General features: G+C 31.5%; 2 protein-coding genes across 2 annotated transcripts; one reads left to right on the top strand and one right to left on the bottom strand.

Annotated features, from left to right (window-relative positions):
* Positions 1–300: 300 nt before the first annotated feature.
* LOC132704681 (carbonyl reductase [NADPH] 3-like) lies at positions 301–3,399 on the bottom strand. Its single transcript, XM_060674854.1, has 4 exons — positions 3,270–3,399; positions 2,577–2,837; positions 1,224–1,459; positions 301–638 (listed from the first exon to the last, which is right to left on the bottom strand). The coding sequence occupies exons 1-4, from the start codon at positions 3,291–3,293 to the stop codon at positions 320–322; spliced, it is 840 nt and encodes a 279-aa protein (XP_060530837.1). The 5' UTR covers positions 3,294–3,399; the 3' UTR covers positions 301–319.
* Positions 3,400–7,433: 4,034 nt separating this feature from the next.
* Positions 7,434–13,793, top strand: LOC132707248 (neuroplastin). The gene is made up of 7 exons (XM_060679028.1): positions 7,434–7,704; positions 10,626–10,734; positions 10,951–11,144; positions 11,194–11,417; positions 12,321–12,417; positions 12,551–12,686; positions 13,019–13,793. Exons 1-7 carry the CDS (start codon positions 7,644–7,646, stop codon positions 13,068–13,070), a joined length of 873 nt encoding a protein of 290 aa, XP_060535011.1. The 5' UTR covers positions 7,434–7,643; the 3' UTR covers positions 13,071–13,793.
* The last annotated feature ends 357 nt before the right edge of the window (positions 13,794–14,150 follow it).

The raw sequence follows: 14,150 nt of genomic DNA, 5'->3' as shown, positions 1-14,150 counted from the left end.
ATATAGTTTCAGTGTTATTTCTGGACAGAAACAGCTCATTTATCCATACACCATTATTACTGCCACAGGTGTTTTGTCCTCCACCATGGAAATAAAACCCCCAAATTCCCCCTCAAGCTCGACAATTAAAATAATTATTCTTATTATCAAGAATCCAAATCAGATGTAAAATTTACCTTTTTTATATTCAATTTTTATAATCAGGTTTCGTTAAATTCATGGTCTTACAAATCAGATTTGACTAAAGGAAACCGACGAGTGCAATTAAATAGGCGACCATGTATTTATTTTTTTAAATTTATTTCTATCTCGAAAATCTTTAACTTTTACCAATCGGGGGTCCATCCCAATCAACAACCCCACAATCGAACCAAACGTATTTTCCTTTCAAATTTGCTTCTAGCGCCAAAAAAAGGGGAGCTTCGGCCCCTTGTTCAGCCGTCAATTCGCCTTTGAATCCAGTCATATCTGTTTGAACGTATCCAGGATGCACCGAGTTGACTGAAATATTACGATTCGGAAGTTCCTTATCGAAATTTCTTTGTTGGATGATTGTTAAAGCACTGACCCCCACTTTAGAAACCACGTAGATCGATTCGCCCCAACCTTCTTCGATGTGACGATTTTGGTCTGCATCCCTATAAATAATCGACGCTTGATATTCGGCAGGGGTCAGTAACTTCTAATTAAGTTCTCCTTTTCTGATGTGGCACACTGGATGTTTACAAGTTCGTACAAAAATGCAGAATCACGAATATCTTACAAATATGTGAAATACAAAGCTGCAAGAGTGGGTTTCCGCGTTATGGGCTGTAAAACTATATGTGAACATTCTCTACATGATGCTATACTAACAAAAAACTGTCAATCAAGGTAACACATTCTCAATAGAAAAGGTAGTAGAAGTTTACATTAAAAGTAGTTTAATTTTTGCCAGTTTCCAACTTGGCATCGCCGAGCTGTATTAAAATTGAAAATACGAAACCAAAATATATTTTTTTAATTTTTGTTTAAGAAAATAAAAGTTTAATTGACGAAGAAAAATATCTTCCAAAAAGGGTGTGCCCTTGGAATTGATTGATAGTAGAAATAGCAAAAGAACTTCGTGAAGATGATCCTGAAGAATATGGATTATGCCACTCATCAAAAAAACTATATGCAAACGGACTTTAGAATCAACAGCCCCTACCAGCTCTTCGTTAGTATACCAAAATAGTCCTTACCTGATAAACTTTTCCATAATGTTATTCAGCTCTGTAATAGTTAAATTTGGATCTTTTAGTCGATTGCGGAGTTTTTCCGACGGAATGAGGTTCAGTTGTCCAGCTAAACTGGAAACATTCACCACCCTCGCATTTTCGCGGAGTAAAGGAAACAACGCTTCACAAATTCTCACAGTACCGAAATAATTCAACTCTAATGTTTTTTTAGCCTTCTCCGAAAGTGGTATTGGGGCTTTCTGCAAGCAAAAAATCAATGTTGTACCCAGAATACCACACGAAGTGAATCCAAATATACCCAAATTAGATTTTGTTATATTGTTTTACGATACAATTTATTTCAGAAAATAATGCAGCACAAGATTTAATTGGTCGGCCACAAGTAACGATTTATTCCATTGCGAAGACTAAAGCCCAGAGGAATTATGGTGTACAGTATGAAGGAACTAGATTCGATTCCATTCTAAATATATAATGTTCAAAATGATTACTTACAACTACTTATTTGTTTGAAGTAATTTTATAATTAGCCATCTCAGCTACAGCGTATGAAGATATGAAGCATCGAATAGTAGAAAAGTAAAAGTAGACTAGATTTAAATAATATTAATAGTCAAAAAAAGACACGTGGTAAGTATTTTTCGTATACTTCGCTTGAAAAATTAATTCGACTGCTTTCATCAGCTTTTTGATCCTTGATTCTTTCAACACATCTATTGACCCATGTATTGAAACATTCAACATTCAAAGAGATTACAATAATATGAAAAGCTGGGTATACTACAGAAAGACGTGAACACCACTGCGTTTCTGTCAATGGATGATATATTATACTTTCTATAAAGTTTTAAGTCTCTACCAAACTACATAACTGGCTTATATGCGGTTCTCAGCGTATTCAACGTATTCAGGCCATGAGTCTAGGGAAGCCATTTTATCCACAAGATGCGCCATTATTTAGTTTACATCTCGTGGGAATGTGTATTGCTTACTAAAATATTTTGAACCAAAGCCAAAGTCTACAGTGATAAAAAAAATTCTTCAATTTTCAAATTATATCGTTAACATTTTGTCCGCAGTGATACCCTAGTTATCAAACATTCATTGATAGTTTAAAGAAATGTATAGAAAATAGAATTATTATTTGTGAATTTTAATAACTTGTACATATCTTTTGATACCACTGTCTTTTGGTAATTATAATCTTTAATATAGAAACATAAACATTTCAAGTCAGTCCTATGCCCATTTATACTTTTATTTATTACGTGAATTTGGACCCAACCATACAACCATTCTAAGCAAAGAGGCAAATGCGCAACTGAATCATTCAAAGCAGCAATAGTAAATACTTACACTTAATGATACACCGGCATTATTGATGAGGATATTGATGCCTCCATGCTTTTCCTTTATATGGTCTTTAAACGTATCTACACTTTTCTGATCAGAAATGTCAAGTTGATGAAATATGGGGTTGAGACCAAGTATCTTTAACTTCTCAATTGCTGCATTCCCCCGTACGACATCTCTGGCAGTAAGATAGACATGACCATCGTACTTTTTGCACAATCCTTTTACTATCTCGTATCCTATTCCTCGATTGGCGCCGGTAACCTTTAAAAGTAAATAAGAATACATTTAATTTTAATTAATTGAAATAATTAGAAATATTTCAGTCTACCTACATAAGTTTATAAATAGTTATTATATTTTGTTTGTCACAACCTGGTGACAAAAACCCCAGAAATGTCCGAACCGACTCGCAACTGTAAGCAACGGGGTCTTGACACTTTTCGCACGCTTGAATTCAAAGTAAGGACTAAAAAAATATATTAACGGTCCCTACCATTATTTCATAAAAATATATAAATAATATGTGTATAATAAATATAAAAGTTGATATAAAATATTGTAGGAATAGCAATACGCATCGGCTTTGCAGACTTGTTGGTTTAGTTTGGGTGATTGAGGTTATGGGTTATGGCTACCGACATATAATGTTCATATTGCGTATTATGTTTCTAATCACTATAATATAATACTTACTACAGCCACGTTTTCAGAAACCATAACTTACAAAATCTACCGCGAAACTTACGACTAAAGCGCAAACTTAACGTTTGTTCATTGTCGAATCGACGCTATAACTTGAAAACCAAACTGATAAGTACAGTAATCTGACGTTAGAGATTTAGACAAGTTGTTTTTCGATGGAATTTCACAATGCTGACAATTGAAACGATTACAGGAAAGGAAATTGATAAAATGATAAAATTATTGTTTTACGCAAATATCAAAACGCTTGCTTCTTTGTTTAAAACATGTTGCACTTAAACCGCAGAATGAAGAGTTAACAAATTGTCCCACTCGTTACCTTTCTATCTAAATAAAATGTAACATTCAGCCAAGTTTCGAGGCGTCAACGTTCGTTTGTAATGCAAAGTTTTGCCCTTCCATATTATTTTCTAATTTATCAACCCCGTTCCCACCAGTTTATGTAGAGCAGCGTGTTCTTTAAGATTCTAGATTTATTTAATTCTACATAAAAAAGTAATTCGATCTCAACGTATCAAAATCTTTTTAAATATAAAAATGGTACTGTACGTTGGTTTCATTTAGAAAAAAAAAGTTTTTACAGCCTCTTAAAATTGGAAATTAAAATGGAAGCATTCATTTTCTTAAACAAAATTTATTTTTGAATTCTCTCAAGCTCTTTTGTAAACTAAGCCCAACATTTATTTAGCGTATTTTCAGTTTTAGTTTCAGTAGTCATTTTCCAAATCCCATGACGTAGATTGCGTTTAATATTGTGATTACAACAATTTCCAAAAAACTAATATTTCCAAAAGAGAGTTTTTGTATTATTTCTACTTATCCAAGGAATAAGTTTTAAAGCTCAGTAGACACAAATGTATACTTACCTCGCATATGTGCGAAAGGTGTGTGTGTGTGAAAATCCATAAACTAAAACTAAAAGCGAGAGAAATAGGAATTTTGAATACCTGAAGTGATGAATAAAAGTTAATTATATTAACTTCTGTATTCTCTAAAATTATTTTTAAGCAATTCTCGTAAATTTGGGGCTATTTTAGGTTATTTGAAATATAGATTTTTTTAAACAAAATTGTTAATTAGCTTGATTTATAACAGTTTTTAATATTCCCGGTTAAATTGCAACATCTACAGTTTTTTTAAAATAAATTGTTCACTTGTATGAGAATTTTTCATAATCTGGGGACAAAAGAACTATTTTTAATTTCATTTGAATAAAAATCGCTAATGGCCCACCCACAACGTTCAAGTTGTCTTTCGTCAAACCACGTGGCTATTAGGCAATATAACGGCCGGTTATGTTGATTATTGGACGCCGCAAAGTCCTATTGGTTAAAAGTATTGGTTGAAATGACTCGCATATACAAATTAAATACCACTTCTCAACATTTTTTGATGTTCAGTTCAAAAATGCTAAACTATGTGGGTTAGACAATGCACCTCTATAAAACATGTCTTATGTCATATAGTTTCTGGGAATAGGCTACTATTTCTTAAACAAGGGAATGAAGCAGATGCCCCAACAGATTTTGAATTTTTTGAATGAGATGCCTCTACGGCGTAGGTAGCAGTAGTTCCACTAGTAAAGAAGTCATGAAAAGAGCAGAGCTGCAATTAACTACCGGTTTATTAATGTTGGAGGATATGTTAGTGTTCTCAAATGAAGAGACCAGATTCATTAATCTTTTTTTTTATTTATTAATACATATTTTTCACTTATAATTATATTTTAATTACTTATTTATTTTATTTATTATTTATTATATATTAAATATTTTCGGGCTGCAGAGCTGCCCAAATTATTTTAAAGTAGTTACGTGCTAGGAGAAGTGTTGAACATTTCAAATTCATCTGTAGACGCTCATTTATATCTATCGGGTTTTGTCCAAATCGAAATCGCGCCTTCCATTGGTTTTACCCCTAAATTTCGTGCTCCGGGCGCTTTGTCCGAGCTTCCTTAAAACAACTTTCCGGAAAACAGACGAGAGCAACAATAGCCAGAGTAGCCGATACCATAAATTATGCGACTAGATCGAAACTTTATTCATTAATTACGAAGACTAGTTCACGAGTTTAGGGACATGTTAAGAGAATCTCGACTATCATATTCGGATTACTATCGTAATAGTGTTCTGCATTATCGACCGGAAGAAGGTTCTCCGCTAATAGCCGAACTACCACAGACATTGTCTTATCGATAATATGCTCGGCCAAACAGTATAGAATTTGTTATCTCTGGGTAGTTCCAAACCGATTGAAAGTTGATATTATTATGTTCAATTTCGTTTCAACAAAAACGTTGCACTAAACCGTGTAAGTAAAGAAACTGAGCGAAAAAATTGTGTTTAATCTTCTTTATTTCCAAATTCCCGTGAGCAGAAGAATATATATTCGAAAAGAAGTATCACCAAAAAAACAGAACATAAAACTTTAATCTCTCAATTATTCTTCTTATTTTGCCAAAATATTTTTTTAATTTATTCATCACTTAAATTTATTACACAAGTTAGGATATTTACTTCTTTAATTTCCAGTCCATAAAAATTTTATGTACATATATATGTAATTAATTATGTTAATTTCAAAAATTTAAATTATTTCTTCTTTTTATTATCTATGCGTATTGAAAAAATAAATTAATAAGTAGTTTTTTATGTTACAATTATAATTGTAGTTAAATTGATAATATTTATTTACAATTAATTAAAATCCTGCAACTGGTTCATGAATTTTTGTCGAATGCAGATTTAATATAATATAATTAATAACATTCTGCGAAAAAAATAGTTCCCACAATTTGTACGAAATTAAACGTGGTTTATTTGAAAATAGAAATAAACGTCTACATTAAGTGTGCTATCCGAGTTGTAGATAATTATTTTCATTATACTATTTAGGTTGGTTCTTGATGAATCGAACTTCTAAAACTGAAACTTAACTGGAGCTCTGAAGAAGACAACAGGAGGATTGGCGAAACGTCAGTAAGTTTGATTCATCAAGAACCGAAGCCGGGGAATCCAGAAGTTTTGTACATAGTATCACGGTAGCTTTTGGAAGTTTCTTTGACAAATTATTTTCGTTGGAATGTGCAAGTTACCAAAATGCTTGTAAAGCTTAAACTCCAGCCCCAACTCCAATTTCCATTTTGTATTTTGTAAAATTTATTTTGTTTTGCTTTAATTTTGAAAATGTGGCTTAAAGTGTTGTGTATTGTAGAGATTCTGTGCGATACTAAAATTGTTCGATAAGTTGTGCAAATTGTTGTAAAAGCCTTTGCCCGAACCTTTGCCTTTTAGTAGACCATCTTAGTATGTACTAAATAGATATGACAATGACAAGTCTCAACATTTTCGCAATCAACTATTTTCGCAAAGAAATATTTTAGAATGTTGAATCATACTCTTGGTAAACATTTCCAATGCCCTGTACCGTACATGCGGTTGCTGGCGACCTCGCGATAATACTTAATACTTAAACGTAAGTGCAGATGCAACAATTTAAGCTTTGATTAATCCAATTTTTAGTTTGCTCTTGTTTCAAAATGAATACGGTCTCCGGCACTTTCGGATGTTTTCGGTAGATTTAAAACACTGATGGTATTGATGTTTGTCCATTCTGACGATCACTCAGTGAATGAATGTATTCGACCTCTTTTGCAAAAATGTGCAACACGTTACGATTACATTCTCTGCAATAAACCATCTTGACAAAATTTGCTTCTTTAGTTACCCATATGATACACACTGAACGTATACTTAAAATTTTTATTTAAGATCTGCGGTAAAACGTTGTGTCAATGGGAGCAAATCGAAATGCCCAGAATTTCTCATATCTTTCACGCTTTTTATATATTTTTCAAGTATAAAAATCACTTTAAATACCGAAATCTATCTGCGAAATAGAAATTTCATTTGCGTTCAATATAATCAGGCACCAGAGTATAGTGTACCATAATCCGCATGGTGTACTTTTCAGTGGGTTAATTTAAAAAAGTCAAAATACTAAATCAGATATTTTGTGTTACTGTGGCATCTGTTGATAGAAACGGCAAATGTTGGACAGGATACGCTATGCAACCAATTCATTGTACTGTCAGTTAATTTCACTTACCACCAGATGGCGGACCACACAACTAGTGACGTCATGAAGTCTGTCTATATTACGTAAAAGTGCAGCTGTCGAGTGGAGCTCGTGACTATTTTTTTTCTGTATTGTATGTTAATTCAATCAATTCGTCAGTTTAAGATTTTTTGGAGTAAGATACGTTGGGGTTGCTCAGGGCATGTGATAGTAGCAATAGTAGCTTAAAATTATATTTTTGCGAGTGGTAATACATCCAAAACTATAGTCATCTCCAAAGAAATTAACATGAAATTTTTACTATATAGTGTTTTCACAGTTCTCATTGCACACAGCACATTTGCAGTCGGTGAGTACTTACTCAGTTAGTATTTTCTTTGACAAAAAAAATAGTTTTCTCTAATTTTTTGGTTATATTACTAAATAAATATTAAAATTACTAAGAGTGAAATCCAAGGTAAACACTAATTGAGATTTCCGAAGCATTTGGAAATTATGTTTAAATGTGAAACCTCGATTTCATATAAGTGAGGTTATATTAGCTTTGTTCGGGAAATTTTTTAGCGATTAATCGATACTAACATTATCATGATTTATTTTTAGACTTAATAGTATGAAAAGGGAAAATAGATTAATATCCGTTATTAATTAATTTTGCTTTAAATAAACGTAAAGGCAAACTCAAATTAAAGACTCATCGATTCCCATGACTTTCATAGTTATACAATTCTATTAGTTTTAAAGTTAAATCAAAATTAATCATAATAAATAAAAGTAACTTAAAATTCCAGTTCATTAAACAGGGTGGTCCGAATTACAGGGAGAGAACACAAGTAAAGTTTATCTAAACTTATGCCTTCAAAATGTTTCGTTTCGAAGGAACAGGACGTTGAAATGCTGGGGAAAAATTATTTTGTTCTATTTCATAAAAAAATTTGCTAGTTTACTAACCAACTAACCAAAAATTGACCGAATTAGATGATAGTTGTCTTTTCACGAAAAAAAGAAAAAAAAATTTGCAGAATCAATATTAATATGAGTTAAGCAGTATACAATGTGTTTTTGTATATTTCATTTATTTTCTACCAAAAGCTTTCATAAATTTCGTATTTTACTTTTTTACAAAATTATGCGGTCTTCCAATGCTGTCCTGTATAAAAGAAAAATAGGGAATGACCAAGCTTATAGTAGTAATCAAAAGGCGACAGATTTTTTCTTCAATCTTATGGACGTGTATGTGTGGTAAAACCAGTGGCGTAAAGAATAAGCAAGATCATTCGACGGAGGACTAAATTTGTTACTTGGTAATGGCGTTTCGATATCAAAATTGTTGATGTTTTTTCAGCCCCTCAATAGTTTATAGTTTTGCCAGTATGAATGACAGTTATTTTACGCTTAATAATTCGAAAACAACATGTCTGCAAATATCAAATGCAGGGGAGGGAAAATAATCTTTCTATACGTCGGAAAATAAATAAGATGGTGCATAAAACAAAAATACCTTGATTTTTCAAGTTTCTACAATTCTAACAGGTAAAACAAGAATTTTGCATCTTAATTATATTTAATTAATTTAATTAATTATATTAAAAGCTTTTCTAAATAAGTAATCAAAAGTTTGTTTAATTTTTCCTTAAATCCTTTAGAACAAGCAACTTGAATCTATGCTTAAATTTTTATCTCCAAACATTTATGGATAATTTCTAGATCATAATATGTAATTTAATTTTAGCCGCCAGTCTCGAGACACTTTCTTAAACAATTGGTTTATCTAGATATAGGTAAAATATTATCTATAAAGTAAACTTGGCAATAGAGCAAAATAACATTAAACGAACGTCAGCATTGGATAGTTTATATGATTAACACCTTAATTGACACATAACTGTGCTTATACTTGTTTGAATAGTACTTTAACATTTTATTATTTGAATTGCCTGGTTATAAAGTTATTTTGCGACAAACTGATTAGAATGCGACACAGTTCTTCAGATTTACCTACGTAAATTATTTCATTATAGTATTATTCTGATTATCTACAAATAATGAAAGATTAAAACCATAAATTCAAAAGTTGCAAATAAGTGTGTATTTACAAATTTTAACCAATGGGATAAATCCAGTACTCAAATTCTGTATTAATGGCGTTTTAATTATCACATTGTTTACTCTCAAGTGATATAAAGATATTTTGGTTGAGTTTAATTTCATTTTAACCTTGCCTGGATGTTTCTGGGAATTTAATAGATCTAAGGACATAACGACCACCAATTTTGGTTTGTTTGGAATAAGGGTAGTTTCGACTGTCAAAATTGGCATCTACGTACGAAATACATGACAAAAAAAACATTCTCTACCGATAATTTGTTTTTGCGGAGGTTTCAACACTATTTATAAAAATAATGCATAATAATATAATAAAACTGAGTTGTCATGTTAAAATGATGATGCTTGTCATATTATCTGTGACAAGAAAGCTCTCTAAATAAGAATCATATCTAATATTTGCATATAGAAATAACAATCATAAAATAAACTAAGATATTTGCAAACATTAAAACATCCTATAGCCTAAAGATGTTTAGGTATTCTATTTAATTATGTTAAACGAATTTTTCTTAACTATTGGGGATCTCACCCCCCACCGTCCTTGCCACAGCGAAAAACTTTTTAAATGAGCTTTCGGATCTCTCACATTTTTATTAATACACTTTTTTTGAAACTGCCCTGGTGGTACCTTGTATATTTGTTCAAATTTTTAATTATATGTTTTTCTTAATGTCTAACTTCGTTTCATCCATTAATTTCCAAAGTTTTTTAAGAATGGTCTTTTCAAGCATATCTAAGTACCTAATCTCTTTTTAATATGTGGCTCGCTATCGTGGCTAACGAAACTAACGCCTGAAAATGACAATTTCCGCACGCTTGATCCGTGCATAATTGGGTATTTCAGAGTAAGGAGTAGAAAAATATATACCCTGTAGATAGGCTGCAAAAATATTCGGAGTTGTCCTATCATGTTAATCATTTTAGGAAATTGGGCCATTTGAAGAGAAAACGCTAAACATTTTCAAAATATCATAACTATGTTGGTTAGTTATTTAAAAATATCTCCTTTAGTTCCCAAAAATCTATGATTGAAACTGTAGAAGTTTTCACCTAACGGTATTAAAAACAAATGTTTTGGTAATTTTATTGGCCGCGTCAAATTGTTTTCGCTATATTATTTTCTTGTATATTTATTTATATTTTACTCAATCGTTTTTGCAGTGGCAATAAATGCAACTTACGATGTTCCTGAAAACAGTGCGGTCATTTATGCCCCATACAAACAAATTGTCCTTCAATGTAATTCTTCTGAAAAGGTCACCATGGTGTGGTAAGTTATGGGTTTACTATTAACTCCTGAGAACAACCCAACCAATAAAATTTATAATTTTATTACCTGAATAATTATCAATAAGAAACATTTACACATATTTAAGTAAATTAGATAACAATAAACAGCAAGTTATAGTTGGGCCATCAACAATTATTTAGTAGAACAATTTCCCCTGCCGCAAAATTCTGTAGAGATTATAATATATTATTTTAGGAAAAAGGATGATCAGATCGTAACTGACATCAATGGTCTCAAAGACAGAATACGAACAACTGAAACAGAAACTGCAACGGGTATTTCGTATTGTCTACTTATAAGTCACGGCGATTATTCTGATGCTGGAAATTACACCTGTAGTTCAATGGATAATGGAGAGGAGCAAGCTTCCGCAAAGATTAATGTTGCTGGTATGTTTTTTATTATACAGATCCATAATTTTAATATTTTTGTTTGCAGCTAGGGTAGCCGTTAGAATTAAAACCCAAAACATTAATGTGGTTGAAGAAGAAAAACTGCGTATTGAATGCCAAGCGTTGGGTAATCCTGATATAGAATGGTTTATTCTGTCTAGCAATTATGAAAATGAAACATTTAATGAAACCAGCGACAGAGTTACGATTTCTAATTACAAAGATGAACACGGTCAGGAATTTGTAAATGGCCTTTTGATTATTGACAAGGTAAGAATTTGGTAAATTTAAAAGTACCTCATTTCTTGTTTAGTTAGGGTATGGGTTTGGTTCAAAAACATAACAAGCAATGACATCCACTTTATGTAAAGCCAATTTTATCACCAAGAGTGGGCTCACCATTTTTTTTTTGGTACGCCATAAACAACCCGTGCAACATAATCTTATGGATGATTTACACTTTGTCGAGCGTTAAATGTTAACCGAATATGTAAGCAAACACTGCGGCACTTATTACTCATCAAAGTGCAAATCGGCCGTAAGTGCTATTGATTGGTAATTCACTCCCTTGAAGACATGTTTAATGTTAAGCCTGTAATTGTTGATCTAACAAGAGGCCATGGTAATGTAGGATTTTTCCAATATTGTCTAGGGGTAGAACTGGAAATCAAAGTTCTCAGGTAAGTACCAAATTGACGTAATTGCCAAAAATTAAATTAAATTTTTAAAATATTACATATGAACGGAAAAGCACTTAGCTTTCACAATCTAAGTTTAAAAGCTAGATACGCTTAGTACACGTCTTAAAATTACTTCTTTACACCTCGTTCATTCATCAAAAAACTGAAGAGGAACCTAGGGTTTAGTAGCTGCGTCTCAGCTCTGTTTGCCCTATTTGCTTCCACTTCAAAAAAGACAATTGGCCGTCTACCACTTGTTTTTGTCTAATATTTTAGCACTAAAATATCTTTCTGGCGTCATTTCGTCTTCAATTTCGTTAAACTTTTTAACCAGCGCCCATAACACAATAAACTTTATTTAAATGTTCAACCATTTTAATTAATTTGAACTTTTTTTAAGCTAACACCTAAAATAATTTTGGCCATATGTGACTGTTCAGTGAAAAAGTCGAAAGTTTTTGTTTTATTTTCCTAATCGTGCGTAATGTTTTAGGTCAACAAGGAAGATCGGGGTCAATATACTTGCATTGGATACAACAAATTTTTATTAAAAGATACTACTAATTCAACCTGTATGGTTCGAGTTAAAGGTAATAAATTAATAATTAAATCAAAATAGAATATTGGAACAAAAATAAAGGCAAAAACCAAGAATTATTTGATAGAGGAAAGTTCATTTTGCATGATTAAAATTAATAAAAGTAATTCTTCTAATTGTTTTAGATAAATATGCCGCCCTTTGGCCCTTCCTGGGAATTTGTGCAGAAGTTATTGTTTTGTGCGCCGTAATTATCATTTATGAAAAGAAACGCAACAAAACTGAGTTAGAGGAGAGTGACACAGATCAAAGTCCTGACCAGTAAGTAATGTTCTGCGATTGTTGCAACAAGGGCTTTAAAAATAAACTTTAGTTGCTTGTTTAGTGCAACTTTAAACATGATTTATTGTTTTGTTAAAAAAATATTAAATTCAATAATTTGGCTGTTTGGCACTTTCTTGTCCAGTTTAAATTACCGCTATAATTAATTCAGATACCTTAACTTGGCAAATCGGCAATATTTTTACCAAATTGATTTCATTTTCATTTAATTTGCTTACACTAATTTAAGTGGTCAATTGTTAACTTCTATTTTTTTTATAAGTCTAATGGAAACAAGCCAATTGGTAAAAAAATATATTGTAATTTTGCAGAAAGAATACACCAGATCATGGCAAAGAGGCCAATTTGCGACACCGACAGTAAACGTCATAAAAATTGATTCACCAGAATAATGTTCCAGTCATTTCATTGTTGAAACGCTGATTTTCCCTGATTAGGTCCGTTTTAATGTTTATAAATTTTTAAGGAGATTTTCAGATTGATATTCATCTTTTTGGTATTATCAATATAAATTATAATAAATTGAATTTCCAAAGTTGTATGTACCATTAGTATTTGATTGCGATATTATAAAACATAAAATTGCGACTGTTACACTTAGAATAATCACAATTATTGAAACCTTCCAATATTTATTCGCCATTTTTTATCATAAGTTGTAATTATACCAAAAAATGGCAAACATAAATATAATTATTGTATATAGGCTAGACCATTGGAATATAATTTAGGTCAGAAGCATCTTCTATTCTATTCTTTTGCACACTCTTTCATAACCCAAAAAAATGTATGTAGTTTACTTTTCTCAGAAAATTAATTGTTATGTTAATAGCCTAAGAAATAGTAGTCATTTGTATGTGAGCACATTCTGAAATAAATCTTATTGTAAAACAATTTTTGATTCATAATGGCCTTTTTAAGTTATTTTAAGTGATTTTTATTTTGTTATTTTTTTTTATTTCACTAAGGGCAAAATATATTGATTGTATGTCTTGTATATTAGAGAGTTTTGGTACATTACAAAGCATCATGCATGTTTAAACCAGCAGTGTTTACTTAATATAAATAAATAAATGTTGAGTTGAATTTTGGTCTTCTTAATTTGGAGAAATGGAGGATCTCCCTTTTTTTTGGTGCGATCCATTCTAAAACCCCTTTCTCACGTGGCAATTTTTTATAAAATGGCTACAATTTTAGTTTAGGATATACGCATGCTGCGTTTCAATCCGCGGATGCAATTTTTATTACATTTTTCAAGTCTCTGAGTGAGTTCTAATTTCATTGCGTCGCGGATGCAAGTATTTAGTAATTCGTAGGTGGCTAGCATTTAAAAATGTCACTAGAATAAATATATGCTATTGCTGTACATAATGGAGCTGTTGGCATAGTACAATTGATGTAAAAATTGAAAATCATGTATACTTAAGAGTAATAGCGGCGACG

Source organism: Cylas formicarius, unplaced genomic scaffold (assembly GCF_029955315.1).
Source record: "Cylas formicarius isolate icCylForm1 unplaced genomic scaffold, icCylForm1.1 PGA_scaffold_10__41_contigs__length_53128322, whole genome shotgun sequence".
Classification (NCBI taxonomy): Eukaryota; Metazoa; Arthropoda; class Insecta; order Coleoptera; family Brentidae; genus Cylas; species Cylas formicarius.
This window is presented reverse-complemented; position numbering and strand designations above follow the sequence as displayed.

Coding starts and splice junctions, on each gene's coding strand:
- LOC132707248 (XM_060679028.1), top strand. CDS start 7,644: ATGAAATTTTTACTATATAGTGTTTTCACAGTTCTCATTGCACACAGC. Junction 11,418..12,320: donor GCCTTTTGATTATTGACAAG/GTAAGAATTTGG, acceptor GTAATGTTTTAG/GTCAACAAGGAAGATCGGGG. Junction 12,687..13,018: donor ACAGATCAAAGTCCTGACCA/GTAAGTAATGTT, acceptor GTAATTTTGCAG/AAAGAATACACCAGATCATG.
- LOC132704681 (XM_060674854.1), bottom strand. CDS start 3,293: ATGGTTTCTGAAAACGTGGCTGTA. Junction 2,838..3,269: donor TTTCTGAAAACGTGGCTGTA/GTAAGTATTATA, acceptor TTACTTTTAAAG/GTTACCGGCGCCAATCGAGG. Junction 639..1,223: donor ATTATGGAAAAGTTTATCAG/GTAAGGACTATT, acceptor GATTATTTATAG/GGATGCAGACCAAAATCGTC.